General features: G+C 43.6%; 1 protein-coding gene across 1 annotated transcript; it reads left to right on the top strand.

The window, feature by feature from the left end:
- The first annotated feature begins 5,239 nt into the window (after window positions 1-5,239).
- On the top strand, window positions 5,240-7,887 carry LOC112888427. Its single transcript, XM_025954639.1, has 8 exons — window positions 5,240-5,413; window positions 5,503-5,746; window positions 5,819-5,866; window positions 5,989-6,287; window positions 6,540-6,752; window positions 6,834-6,926; window positions 7,342-7,446; window positions 7,537-7,887. Exons 1-8 carry the CDS (start codon window positions 5,240-5,242, stop codon window positions 7,885-7,887), a joined length of 1,527 nt encoding a protein of 508 aa, XP_025810424.1.
- Window positions 7,888-13,503: the final 5,616 nt, after the last annotated feature.

Genomic DNA, 13,503 nt, shown 5'->3' with positions numbered 1-13,503 from the left:
TTTGTGGAGTACCTCAAGAGGTGCTCCAAAAATACTAGTTTCGTACCAACTCATGGAGTTGCAAGGTAATTACCCACCATACCACTGGTTACAACGTAACGGTTCGATCGATCTCCTGCTCCTTTCCTCATCCCGTCGCCCCCTGCCCCCCTCCCGCCGCCCCCTGCATCATGGTAACATCCCTAAAAATGTTACAACAACAAAATTAAATTAGTGTATAGTGTATCACTTGAATATTTGGATTGGAATTTAAATGACATTTTAGCTACATAATATTATTTTAGTGTAATTGATATCTAAAACTTGAGAAAATCTTTCCTCCGGCTTTCGTTGATTTTACCATGCACTTAGATATTAGCTACATTGCATATAATAATTTGAATATTTTTACATACCAATAATTATTTATGGTCTGGTTTAGTATTCTTTCCATCTGGAATGTTCCAAAAGAGGCAGGCGCGGGGCGCGCTAAGATCGGGACCAAAATTTCTTTTCGGACGTATGGCCGCCAAAACTCGCGCCCTTTCATCCCAAATTGTTTTCCCTTCTGCCAAAGAAATGGACCAGGCTACCCTCCTGCATCTCTCCACGCAGACCGCGTCGGCTGCTCCCTCTTGTCCAGATCGACGCCGCCTCTCCGTTCTCTGAGGCACCCAGACCGCGACGCCTCCTCCATCCTCTCACCCAGGGCTTGACGCCTCCTCCCTCCTCTCACCCACCGGCCTCCTCCCTCCTCCCTCTTCTTACCCATCGATCCGACGCCTCCCTCCTCTCACCGATGGGCCTCCATCTGCACCAGCACCACTCGACGGCCGAACCATAGACCAGGTCAGCAGCGAGCACGGGCTCAGCGACGCGCACGGCCTCAGCAACGCACACGGGGAATCGGCGCGCACCTAGGTCAGGCACCCCCTCCACCACCCGTCTGCATCTTCTCTGTTTGACAGCAACATCTTTTCTATTTGAGAGCAAGTAGCATCTTCAGACATGTAATCATGCACATGTTTTTTTTGGATAAGATAGAAAATCAAAATCCCAGTAGAATGTTCTCTTACCTTGCAGTGTGATTATCTCCCAATATGCAAGCTCGCTAGAAGTCTTACTGATATCACTATGGGACCTTGTGTGTTCATCAAAATTAGTCATTTAACTTGGGTTGTAAAGGGCAAAAGGTTCCAAATTTTCACCAACTTGATGGCAACCACATTTGACAGCAAGTAGCATCGATGTTGCAAGTACCAATAGCGACCACCTTCGCTGTTTGTTTGATAGTTAGGCAATAGCATAGACTGTGTGACAGAGAAAAGATAATCCTACTTGCTATTCTTGTTATTATCATGACCTGTGCACCCTTTTTAGAATTGTTATTATTCAGCACTTGTCATCTTGTAAGCCTTATTATCAGGTTGCTTCATTTTTCTAGTAAGAAAGTCCAGCGGTAACTCGGGGCTAGCCACACTGCTACAAGATGCCTCCTGGACGTTTGAAGGTTGGAACAAAAACAACAGAAGGACCTCACCAAGCAGGTGCAGTCCTCAACTTATCTACTCGAACATATTTCATGTTCTTGTTAATATTTCGCATAAGTAGTAAAGTACTGCTGTGTAAGTATTGATATGTTATTCATGTTTTCTCTCATGCTAGGTGTAACACCCTAATGTAATTTTCCCAAATTTTAAAGAAATTATTTGGGCTCAAATAAATTTTCCAGGGTTTTCTCTAATTTATCCTGCATTTAAAGTAATTGTAGAAAATAAAACTTATTATAGGATCAACTTGCGTGTGCATTCATGCTGGAGCATTATTTTATTTGTGTTGAAATTTTAGGGTTTGAGTTCAAATTTGATTGAACTCAAATGGATTTGTGTGAATAGATTGAGTTTGGAAAAGAGGAAAGAAAAAGAAAAGAAGAAAGAAAGCAGCCCCCAAACTCTTGGCCCAGCCCAGCTCAGCTCCCACTTTCCCCTCCTCTCTCCCGCATGGGCCACGCCGGCCCACCCCTTTTCTCCCTCTCTCTTTCCCTCCGCAGCCTAGCAGCCCATTCCCCTTCTCTCCTTTCCCCCTCCCCCGCGTGGGCCGTGCCTCGGCCCAGTCCTCTCTCAGCCCGCGCCTTCCCTTCTCTCTCGCTGGCCGCCCGACCCCACCCGTCATCCCCCTCCTCCCGCACCCCTGTTCCCGCAACGGCCGCGCCGCTGCACGGCCGAGATCTCCGGCTCTTCCCCGCCGCAACTCTACCCCGAAATCCCTGGCCCGTCCTTCTTATCCCCCTGCGCCACCCCTTGGACCCACCTCATCCCAACAGCGCCGCCCCAAAACCCTAATCGTGGCCGCGGCCTTGCCTCTGCTTGGAGTCGAGCCCCGCCGCCGTGGGCACGCCGATCCACTGCAGCCCCGCCGCCTGAGACCTCCGCAGGAGCTCCGCCCAAGTGCCAGGGTCGACCACCGAGCCGTGCTTGCGTCCTCCGTCCCTGTGCTCGCCAGAATTGGACCCGAGGTCGCCGACGGTGAGGCTTTCCGCCGCCGCGATTGCTCACCGCCGATGGTTCCCCGACCTTCCTGACCCCCTCAACGTCTTCACAGGGACCCCCCGTGTCGATCCAAGGAGACCCGAAGCTCGGGGAGCGCCTGCAGCCGTCTTCCCCACGAGCGCCGCCTATCTCCGTCCGTACTCCGCCGCCGCCGTCGTCGCAAGCACCACTGCACAGCCCTCCAGCCGACCTGAACCCCTCGGTGAGCTTCCCCTTCGCGCCCTGGTCCTTTTGCGCTGGATATCGTAGTGTTTGGCGGCCTGTAGCGCTTAGAACGCATGCTCACCGGAGAGTCCGCCGCCCCTCACCGCCGTGCGGTCGCCACTGCCGTTTTGGCCGCTTCTGTTCACCCTAGAGGAGTTCCCCGTGCCGCGGTGGTGCTCCCGGGCCCGAAGTCGTGGAGTTTTGACCCCCGGAGAGGCGGGAACGCCGAGCTCCGATGAGCACGAGCCGCGCGCCGCCGCGGAGCTGGTCACCGGTGACCAGCGCCGTCGCCCCGAGCGCCGAGAGATCCCAGCCGTCCGATCTAGAGCCAACGCCCACGATTAGATCGAGCCGGGGTAGATTTGAGCCGTGAGATCGAGATCCAAGGGATCCAAGCCACGCGTACCGGTTCGGATTGAGGGAGAGGCAGGGCCGTCAGATTTAGAACGGGCGATCTGGATTAGATCCGTTTAAGTAGAGGGCGGGACCGTTCGATTTAGATCGGGTGGCCGTGGTGAGCGCGTACCCCTTCGCTGTTAGGATCTAATCTGGGCCGTAGATGCTAGATCCGGCGGTTCAGATTAAAACGTACCGGTTCGGTCTACCAGATTTGCTAAAGAGTCCCTGCGCTTTTCAAGAATCAACCCGCGGTCCTCTTTAGTTCAAAAGTATTTACGTTTAAGCCCTATTTTATTCGTTCAGGTCCCTGAGCTCTTTGGATTTTGAACCCGCCTTAAAGCCTTAAGGTTTTAGCGTGTTAGACCCTGAGTCTAGGGTTTAATTGCGTTTAGGTCCCTCGGTTTTTGCGCAGAACCCCTTAGAAACCCCAGTTTTCTTACAAATAGGTCCCTAGATCTTGTTTCAAGCATAGATTTCGCGTCTTAGCTCCGTTTTAGGTGTTCTTTATGTCCACGTGATCGTTGTAACGCGTAGAATAGTTCTAGGCTAGTTTTGTGTGCTGTTCTATTGTATTGGTGTACTGTTTTCTTATAGTTTGCTATGGTTGTGCATGTGTGTATGTGTGGACTATGCTTGATGATCGTGAGTAGACGCGGAGCCTTTGGACCAGTACCAGGAGCCACCATCTTCTGAAGCTTTTGAGCAGCAGCAGGAGAACTTCGAGGAAGGCAAGTATAACATGAACCTCCTATCACCTTTAAATACAATTTCATACTGCATTTTAATACTGTATGCCTATAAGGACTTTCCTAGCCACTTTATATCCTATATATATATCCTTTGGGTTGCATTATGGTTAGTTGTGCTAGGTTGCTGCGCTATAACAAACTTGGTCCTTTTTAATTAAAATTTGATTAATGGTCTTATGCAACTTAATTCTGAGAGTGGCCCTCTGTGATGTATGCTTGAGTGGCTCACGTCTCCTTAAAAGATGTTTTTGATAGAAACATGGTTTAGGGGGCCAGCACGGTGCTTAGTGCTTGGTTGGCCACTCTCCATAAGGACCGATTCATAGAGCGACAACCTGGGACAACCGCGCAACCACAAGACTGGAATGGGACGGTCTTGACTTACTAATTAGGTCGTGTTGGTTCGGGAGTAACTTACCTGCGTGGGCAAGAGGGGTGGTAAGCTTCAATGGTCCCTGCTCCTCCGGCTTGGTCTGTGCTGTGTGTCTTGTACCCCCGGAGGTGGGCCCCATCGTTGCTGATCCAGAATCCTTAGCGGTTACACCTTACCAATGTGATCCTTTGTAACGGTCTCGTAGTGTGCTTGCTAGCCATCTCACCTAAGAAAGTGTGGTGAACAACTAGCGTAGCTCACGACTTGTGGGTAAAGTTGTGCAACCTCTCGAGAGTGTGAAACTGATATATCAGCTGTGCTCACAGTCATGAGCGGCCCAGATCCTCCTTTTGATTAGTGGGGTTATCAACATTTGATTAGGGAGATTCCCCGGGTGGTTTTGGTTTGGTTGGTTTCTCAGTAGTTCCTAACTAATATTGATTAATTTCTTATGCAATATGGGTTTATGGTAATTCATTCACTTATAGTAAATAGTTTTAATAAAATTTGCCAAGATTAAAAGCTACTGCAGTTGAGTCAGCTAACCTTAGAGCCTCATACTCGTGTTATGCTTGTTGAGTACAAGTTGTGTACTCACACTTGCCTTTTCCTCTCTTCTGTTCTCGTTGGGACATCTTCGACTGCTGCTCAGTACCAGGCGACGTGGAGGACTACATCAGCGGACTCGACGATTTCTAGGCGTTGTCTCCCAGTTGACGTCCCTGTGGTGCCCTACTCTTCATATATTTATTTTACGCTTCCGCATTCCTTGAACTGATTCTTGATTCAGTTGTAATAAAGACATTCCTTTTATAATTTATACGCTTTTATTCGTGACATGTGTTGTGATATCTTGATAATCTGTTGTATATATGCGTGACTAGATCCTGGCGCATATATGATTGCTCGATTTATGTTCTTATAAATCGGGTGTGACACTAGGAAACACATTACATCCGTATGAATTGCAGCGCCTTAAACAAGTTATGAGTAACCGTGCGAGGCTGAAAGAACTTGGAATTCCTGATACATACAATGAACTTGTGAACGCAAATTCCATTCTTAATAACAAGAAGAAGCCAACTTTTAGAAATAGTGAAGATTCAGAATCTGAGTATCATCCTAGTGAAGAAGATTTGGTTGATGATGACAGTGTTAAGGTGCAGATTCCTCCATCTATTAACATGATGTTTGCTTGTTAAATGTATCTGTCACTTTATTAATTCACCCATGCTTTGATTTCTATCAGGGCTCGAAGGGTAGTAACATGAGGACTACAAACATGCGTATTGCTGGAATCAAGCAGCGCTCTAAGAGAGTTGTTGCAGAGCAAGAATCTATTAGAATTACAAGGTCAAAGAAAACCACTTCCCAACCTGATGCAACTCCTTCACTAACTGATATCCATGTGCCATCTCCAACTCTATCTCGTGTCAACCAAACCTCAGAAGTGTTTGGCAACATTGATGGCCACACCCAAGCTATAGTTGAAGGCTAGTTCAGCTGTTATGCTTCTTTCTATCTTTCTATTGTTGTTAATTGCATGATGACTACATTTTTTTCAGTTGATGGTCCTGCTCAGTTTGTTGAGTACACCGACATTGCTAATGGAGGTCATGCCACTGCTCAGCCTGATGGGCACAAACTGATGGGAAATCAAGGTGATGATTTCTAACTATTGTTCTATTACCCTTCATTGAATGATGCATGCATTCTTATGTCTGTCATTTTTTAGATATTGAGAACATCCAAGTTGATGACAGCATGGCCAATGGAGGTGAAGCTATTACCGAGCCTAGTGTAGATGTACAACTAGGTGAAAATGATCGATGGGAAAGGGGAGTAAATATGGGACATGGTCTCCATAGGATGAACCAAGCTATGCGTGGAAAACTACCAGTTGTCATTCCTGAAGGGAGGATAAGGCCTGCGGCACCTCTTGTTGCAGTCAGGAACCATGTGCCGGTGTACAAGCATTGGAAGGATTACAAGGACCAGGCTAGCCTCTTTAACCTATTTACAGATAAACTTAGTGTAAGTGCATTATACTGATCTTCCCTTCCCGTAAACTCTGACTTTCCAACACTATGCTTACTAGCTTTCATTGTTTGCTTGCATTTATTCTTTACCTCTACGTTTATGTAGCATGATTTTGAATTTTACCAACATGTTTATCCTTGTTTTAATGTAGCATGATTCTGAACTTTACGTACATGTTTACCCCTGTTTTAATAATGTATCATGATTCTGAATTTTACCTACATGTTTACCCCTGTTTTTATGTAGGCAAAGTTTGATATCAATACAAATGATGAACCAATCAAAAAGGGTTGTTCCCAAATGATGAAAAATGCAGTTCGGCAACAACGGTACAAACTTAAGAAAAAATACTTTGATCCTTTTCCACTTCATTTGGTGACAAAAACGTCGCCAATCAGATCGATGACAGATAAACAGTGGAATGACCTTGTGGAATATTGGAAGAGCCCAAAAAAGATGGTACATTTCTTCCTAATATCTGAACTCTTGCCTCATACATAGTTTGACACTTACCTTACATGTATTTTCTAATTGATGTAGGAGATATCTCAAAAGAACAAAGACAACCGCTCCAAAGTTAAATTTCATCAAACAACTGGATCTCGTAGCTATATGGTTCATGTAGAAAATTTGGTAAGCTACACTTATCAACTTGCACCCTTATGATTGATCAAAGAGAGTAGTACTAGAATATTGTAATACAGTCAACTAGCTGATGCCTATTGTCTACACAAAGGTTGGACAGTTTGGAAGAATAATTGCCTAGTCATGAGAAACACATGATTTTTCATTTAATTCACGTGTTATCAACTATTTCTTGCTGCACATATATGGTACCGATCAGCTGCACTTACTGTTGCTGCAGCTGCGGCTGTGCACAGCTCAAGTGACTTGGTAGGGCTGCAGCCACAGCGGCAGCAACAGCCACAGCAATCTCTTCCAATCGTGTCTTATGTCAACAGAAGTTATTTCTTTCTTATTGCTGCATCTTTTTATACTATCAAGTGGTGATCATTAAAGTAATAATATTGCTAACTGTTGTTTCTAGGAAGATAAGGAAAACAGTCAAAAGTTTGATGCATTAGATTTGTTTGAAGAGTGTCACTACGGCAGAAAGAAGAAATGCTACACACCTAATGTGCAGCAAGCTATAGTAAGACATCTTCATTTAAAAAATGATCTTTTTAATGTTTATTTCCAGGTCTCTTATTATCAGTAACCATTGCTGTTTCTTATATGCTAGACTCAGATGGAAAACAAGTGCTCTACGCTAACAGAAGGTGAAGAATCTATGTTTGTTACAGAAGTTGTAGCTAATGTGCTTGCTGAAAATACAAAGAAGAATGTGTTCCTTCAAAATGTGGGGATACAAAACGTTGGTTGTAGGTCCAGTTTAAGAAATATTGAAGCACAACTAGAAGTGGAGAAGAGGGCAAATAGTAATCTTAGATCTGTTGTTAATGCTCAGCGTGAACAATTGGATGTGTTGTTGAAGCAAATGCAAGAAACCGAAGAATCTAGGATCAGGGAGCAAGGGGAGGTGAAGAAGAGGCAAGTTGAGATGGAAGCAAAGCTTCAACTTCTGCTGAGTTAGGTTCATCCAAGTTAGGAGAATGAAATGATATTTGTGTTGACCGCTCTTTTGTTGCTAAGTCTTATTCATACAAGCTGATCGGGATAGTATGTGTCAGGTTGACACTTTTGTTGCAACAACTCTCTTTTATGGATCATAGATTGTAATCTTTTGCTTTTGTGTTGGAGTGTTAATGTGTTAACTTGAGTGTATGTAATGTGCTAGTCAGATTGTAATATTTTGCTATTTATGTGTTGGAATGTCAATGTGACAGCTTGAGAGTGTATTTGATGTGTTAGTTGAATATTTGAATTTAAATATTGACATTTTATCATATATTTGTTATGTATTGTATGTGCTTTCATTGTGCAGAAATAAAAGTATTGAAAATTATATTGGGCTGTAATAGTAAATGGGCTAGATATCAAATGGGTGACAAGTGGACTAAATTTTAAACTGGGCTGAAATATACGCCTCTGTAAAATAAATGGGCAAAAAATATAGCCCATGGGCTATGTATGCCATGTCAGCGTCCATGTTGGCATATATGCCATCTCATTGTCCACGTTGGCACACATGCCACGTGGCAACTATTTTCGTGATGAATTTTTATCCTATGTGACGACAATTTGTGACGGTTTTTCTCATCACTAACTGCGGGCTTGGACTGGGTTGAGTGGGCTCTGGGCCATTCTGTGATGGATATAAAACTTCATTGATTATCCTAATCCGTGACGATTATGCTAAAATGTCACGAATTACAACCTGTGACCCCCAATACATGATGTTATAGAAATCCATCACAATCATGGCTTTGTGACTTTTTTTACTAATTCATGACATAATTTGTCCGTCATAGATTGAAGGAATTCCTGTAGTGAAAGCGTATTACAAAACATGACCCCTCAAAACGGAAATGAAAAGCGGTGTTTCAAATTTACTTGAAGAATTAGATTTTATTTTGAAATTGAGTATAGGAACGCCGTACTATCAAGAGGGACTTTGATCCACAGGTGTTGACGTGGTAGTTGTGCTCAAGAGAACCTACAAAAGCCATGAGAATCAAATCTACCACTAAAAACAGCCTTCTTATGAAATTCCCTGTTATACCCGGATTGTCCGGTTCATAGTCCGGAATGTCCGGACATAGTGTTCTGGAGTATCCGGACAAACACCCGGAGTTTCTGGGTAACTGCTCCCCATCCGAAGTTTCTCTGAGACCAGAGTCTCCGGAACCCAGTGTCCGAAGTATCCAGACATATATCCGGAGTATCTGGGTATCCTTTTCCCAATGACTAGTTTTCTGTGAGAGGGGGTATAAATACTCCCATACCCCTTCGTTCAATGCTCTCTTGCTCATTTCAACCAGAAAACACCTGCAAGCAAAAGAAGAGCTCTCTCACTTCCCCTTTTTCATTCTTGAGTGATTTTATTTGGGGATTCAAGTGAGATTGTTGCAAGAGCAAAGATTCGTGTTAGTAAGCTTCCATTCCATCTCTTGAGCACAACACCCTTGTTTAGCTGGTGGATTCAAGTTTATTACTCTTGGAGCTTCAAGCTCCTAGACGGCTAAGCATCGCTTGTGAGTGTTCAAGCAAGTTGTGAGCACCACAATAAGTTTGTAATCGTCATTCCTCTCGAAGGAACACATAGTAAGTAACCTTGGGTTTGAGCGTTAGTCTCACCCTTGGAAGAGGAGCATAGGGGTTCTTGAGCACCGTCTCTTGAATCCTTCCTCAACGTAGACGTAGCTCCTTTGGGAACAAATTTTGTCTCTCTTTTGTTCTCCTTACTAGTTTTATTAGGTATTTGCTTGTGATACTAACTTTATAGGGTTTGAGGCCGATCTACAATTAAACTAGTTTCTAGAGCAAGACAACTAGTAAGAAACGCTCTTAAGGTACTACTAGTTTGTCTAAATTTACTCGATCTAAATTGCAGCATCAATATCTTGTTAGTGTGTACATTGTTTCATACCCGGACTCTTTGGACAATATTTCCAGAAACTCTAGACACAAAATCCGGAGTATCCGGACATCTGTGTTACAGTGTTTAAAGTGTTTTATGTTTCAGATTAGCCTATTCACCCCCTCTAGGCATCTTGAGATCCTTTCAATTGGTATTAGAGCGAGGTTCTCAATCTTTAAAGCCTAACCGCTTGGAGAATCAAGATGTCAAGTGATACTTCATCAAAGGCTCCTATCAATCCAACTGATGAAGTTGACAAGGAGAAGTCATCGGGAAAGCCTGAGGACAAGAAGAAGAATAGTCAACACGAAGAAGAAGAAGAGTTGGAAACAACCAATGATGAGATGTCATTCCAAGAGTGGAAGGCATGGAAGAAGAAAAAGAAACTGCAAAGAAAGAAAGGGAAATTCAACACCAAGATCGTAATCGAGTCAAGTGATGACTCAGACACCGATTACAAGAAAAGATCCTCAAGCTCATCAAATGTGAAGAAAAGAGCCAACTATCACCGAGTGGATCATGATTACACCTTTCAAATTCCAAGTGAGCACAATGACTCAATTCACATGGGAAAGCCACCTCACTTTGATGGCACGGGCTATAATCAATGGAAGATAAAAAAGTTTGGTTACTTGAGTGCTATTCATAAGGATCTTTGGAAGATTGTGGAAGTTGGTTGTGATATTCCGGATGATGATGAAACTCCTACACCGCTTCAAGCTTATATTTTGCAATGCAACTACCAAGCCTTGAACATCCTCCAATCCTCCGTAAGTGCCGAAGAGTTTGACAAGATTGAAGATGCTCTCACCGCCAAGGATGCTTGGGATACACTCCCAGTGAATCATCAAGGATCAAGAAAACTTTGTGACTCAAGAATCAAAATATTAGAAGATGAACTAAGTCTTTTCTCCATGAAGAAAGATGAAACTGTCAAAGAAATGTACAATCGAATGAAGAAGATCACCAATCAAATCAAGTCACTTGGTGGAGATAAATGGGGTGATCGTGAGATAGTGGACAAGCTCTTGACCGTCTACATGGCTAGGGATGTCACACTACCTAGCTTGATAAGAGCTGAAGGGGGTTTTAAACAGTTCACCGCCGAGAATGTTCTTGGAAGAATAGAAGCTCACCATGATCAATTAAAGAGGGTCAAGGTCAATCAAGATTTGGCCGACCTCCAAGAGCAAGCGGCAAAGAACAATGGGTTGGCTCTTCAAGCTAAGTCGAAGGGCAAGGAAAAGGCTACCCAATCCTCAAAGGATGATGACTCTAGTGATAATGAAGATGATGAGCTTGATGATGAGCAAATGGCTTTCTTCATCAAGAACTTTAGAAGGGTTCTAAGGAAGAGCAACTTCCAAAACCTTGGCAAGAATAAATATGAATCAAGAAGAAGATCAAGCAAGGCTTGTTTTGGTTGCAAGAAAATTGGGCATTTCATTGCGGATTGTCCGGAAGAAAAGAAGAAGAACAAGGACACCAAGAAGAGCTCATCCAAGAGGGACAAGCCAAGATACAAAACACGTGCTGGTGAAGCTCATCTTGGTAAAGAATGAGATTCAAATGAAGAGAGCAACTCTGACAATGAAGATGTTGCAACTATGGCATTCAAGACCTCCTCTTCGCATCAACCAAGTTTGTTTGAAGATCTCACAGATGATGAAGATCAAGGTCCAATCATGTGATTGATGGCAAAGAACTCAAAGGTAACATCCCCAAACTCATCGGATGATGAACTAGATGAGGAAGATGAAATTTCTAGTCTCATTAAATAATATGGCAATAGTGCGGCAACTAGAATGTTGAAACTAATAATAAAACTAGATGACCTAGATGAGACTCTTGAATCACAAGAAGAATTGTTTAGGCTTGAGAGAGAAAAATCCGAAGCTCTTGAAAAGAACATTACTAATGAAAGGAAGGAAAACAAAAGACTTAAGGAATTCCTAAAAGCCAAGGATAGCATACTTCTTGAGGTAGAAGAGTCATTTACTAGTGAAAAGAGGAAAGTGAATGACTTAACTAAATAACTCTCCTTAATTTAAGACACTCATGCTAATTTGAAGAGAGACAATGAGAAACTTCAAGAAAGCTTAACAAGCATGCAAGCCATTCACACGGCACTTGAAGTTAAAGTTAATACTCTTTTGGAAAGCTCCTCTAAAGCTTGTAAGTCATCAAAGTCATCTAGTCCTTCAACTAGTAATGGTTGTGCACAGTGCTTTAATATTGATATTCAAACTTGTGCTACTAACCATGCCGAAATGCATGCCATGAAGAAAGAGATTACTAGACTCACTCAATTAGTGCAAGAAAAAGCACCATCTCACAAGCAAGTACTCAAGACAAATCCCTCACCAAGGGTAGGTGAGTTTGAGAAGCATACCAAGGGATTTGGATCAAAGTACATGAGCAAGTATGGGTTTTAGAAAGGTAAGGGACTTGGAAAGAATGAAGATGGTGCATCTCAAACCATCTCATATGTCAAGAACAATAAGAAGGCCACCTTAGGAGCAAAAGGAGGTCTAGTGAATATGACTACTCCCATCCGCAAGGGAAATGGTGAGACACAAGGGACAAGTCATATCAAGTTTGTCAAGAGAAGCACAACATGTGATGAAGGTGCAAAAATTGTTGCATCTTCATTAAAGCAAGACAAGTTCCAAGCTCTTAGGACACAAGAGTCATCCTCTCAAATATCCTTTTATGCGGATTATGTGTCTACTAGGAACCATCATGGTAAAGCGGTTGTTATATTTGTGGATCACCGCTCATGGAACACTAAGGTGAAAAGCCATGTGTGGGTACCCAAGGTGCTTGTGACTAACTGTGCAGAACCGCCTGAATTATTCCGGCTCAAGTGCGCTAGTCATCGCCATACAGGCGATACTAACTCAACGCACTTCTAACGGAACAACCCATTGGTCTGTCAGGTCACCGCCCGATTCAACCACGGTTACAGAGGATCGAGGTAGGTTTAGCTCGCACGAAGGTGAGTTTACAATCACACCACAGCTCATCAACTTTTAATTTATAGAAATAATAAAGATTATTACAAACTGTTTCAAACCTAAATAAACTTATACAAACATTGTTTAACACAACAAGCTAAGCAAGCTTGTTTAGAGTCACAATGGAAGAAAGTTATTAACATCGTGACTACACATCGCAAAAGTTGGCACCATGCTCCGCCCTAAACATGGCGTCATTCCGGAGGGTCATTGCCAGCCAAACGGAACAGAGAATGGCCAGGCTGGACTATCTGTTTGGTTTTCACCGGCCATACCGGAAAGACAGATTAGCAAGACTGAGTTGTGGCAGAACCAACCTGAATTATACCGGCTCAAGTACGCGAGTCCACTCCAGAAGGCTCCAACGTGCTTCAAACGGTATAATCCCTTGGCCTGTCGGGTAACGTCCCGATAAACCACCGATACACAGGATCAAATAGGGTTACCTCACACGAAGGTGAGTCCAGAGATACAATCACCAGCACATTTTTACATCACAGGGATTTACATTACAAGAGTTTTCAAAAGCAGTACATTACAAACTGTAAAGCTATGGTTTTTGGCAGCGGAAAACATACGCGTCAATGCACAACACGTCGTCAAGACGGATGTCATGCTAAGCCCGGGCACGACATCACTCGGTATCACCAAT

This window comes from Panicum hallii, chromosome 4 (genome assembly GCF_002211085.1).
Source record: "Panicum hallii strain FIL2 chromosome 4, PHallii_v3.1, whole genome shotgun sequence".
Classification (NCBI taxonomy): Eukaryota; Viridiplantae; Streptophyta; class Magnoliopsida; order Poales; family Poaceae; genus Panicum; species Panicum hallii.
Note: the sequence above shows the minus strand (reverse complement) of the source record. Positions and strands in the feature narration are given on the sequence as shown.

Coding starts and splice junctions, on each gene's coding strand:
- LOC112888427 (XM_025954639.1), top strand. CDS start 5,240: ATGAGTAACCGTGCGAGGCTGAAAGAACTTGGAATTCCTGATACATAC. Junction 5,747..5,818: donor CACCCAAGCTATAGTTGAAG/GCTAGTTCAGCT, acceptor CATTTTTTTCAG/TTGATGGTCCTGCTCAGTTT. Junction 7,447..7,536: donor CTAATGTGCAGCAAGCTATA/GTAAGACATCTT, acceptor CTTATATGCTAG/ACTCAGATGGAAAACAAGTG.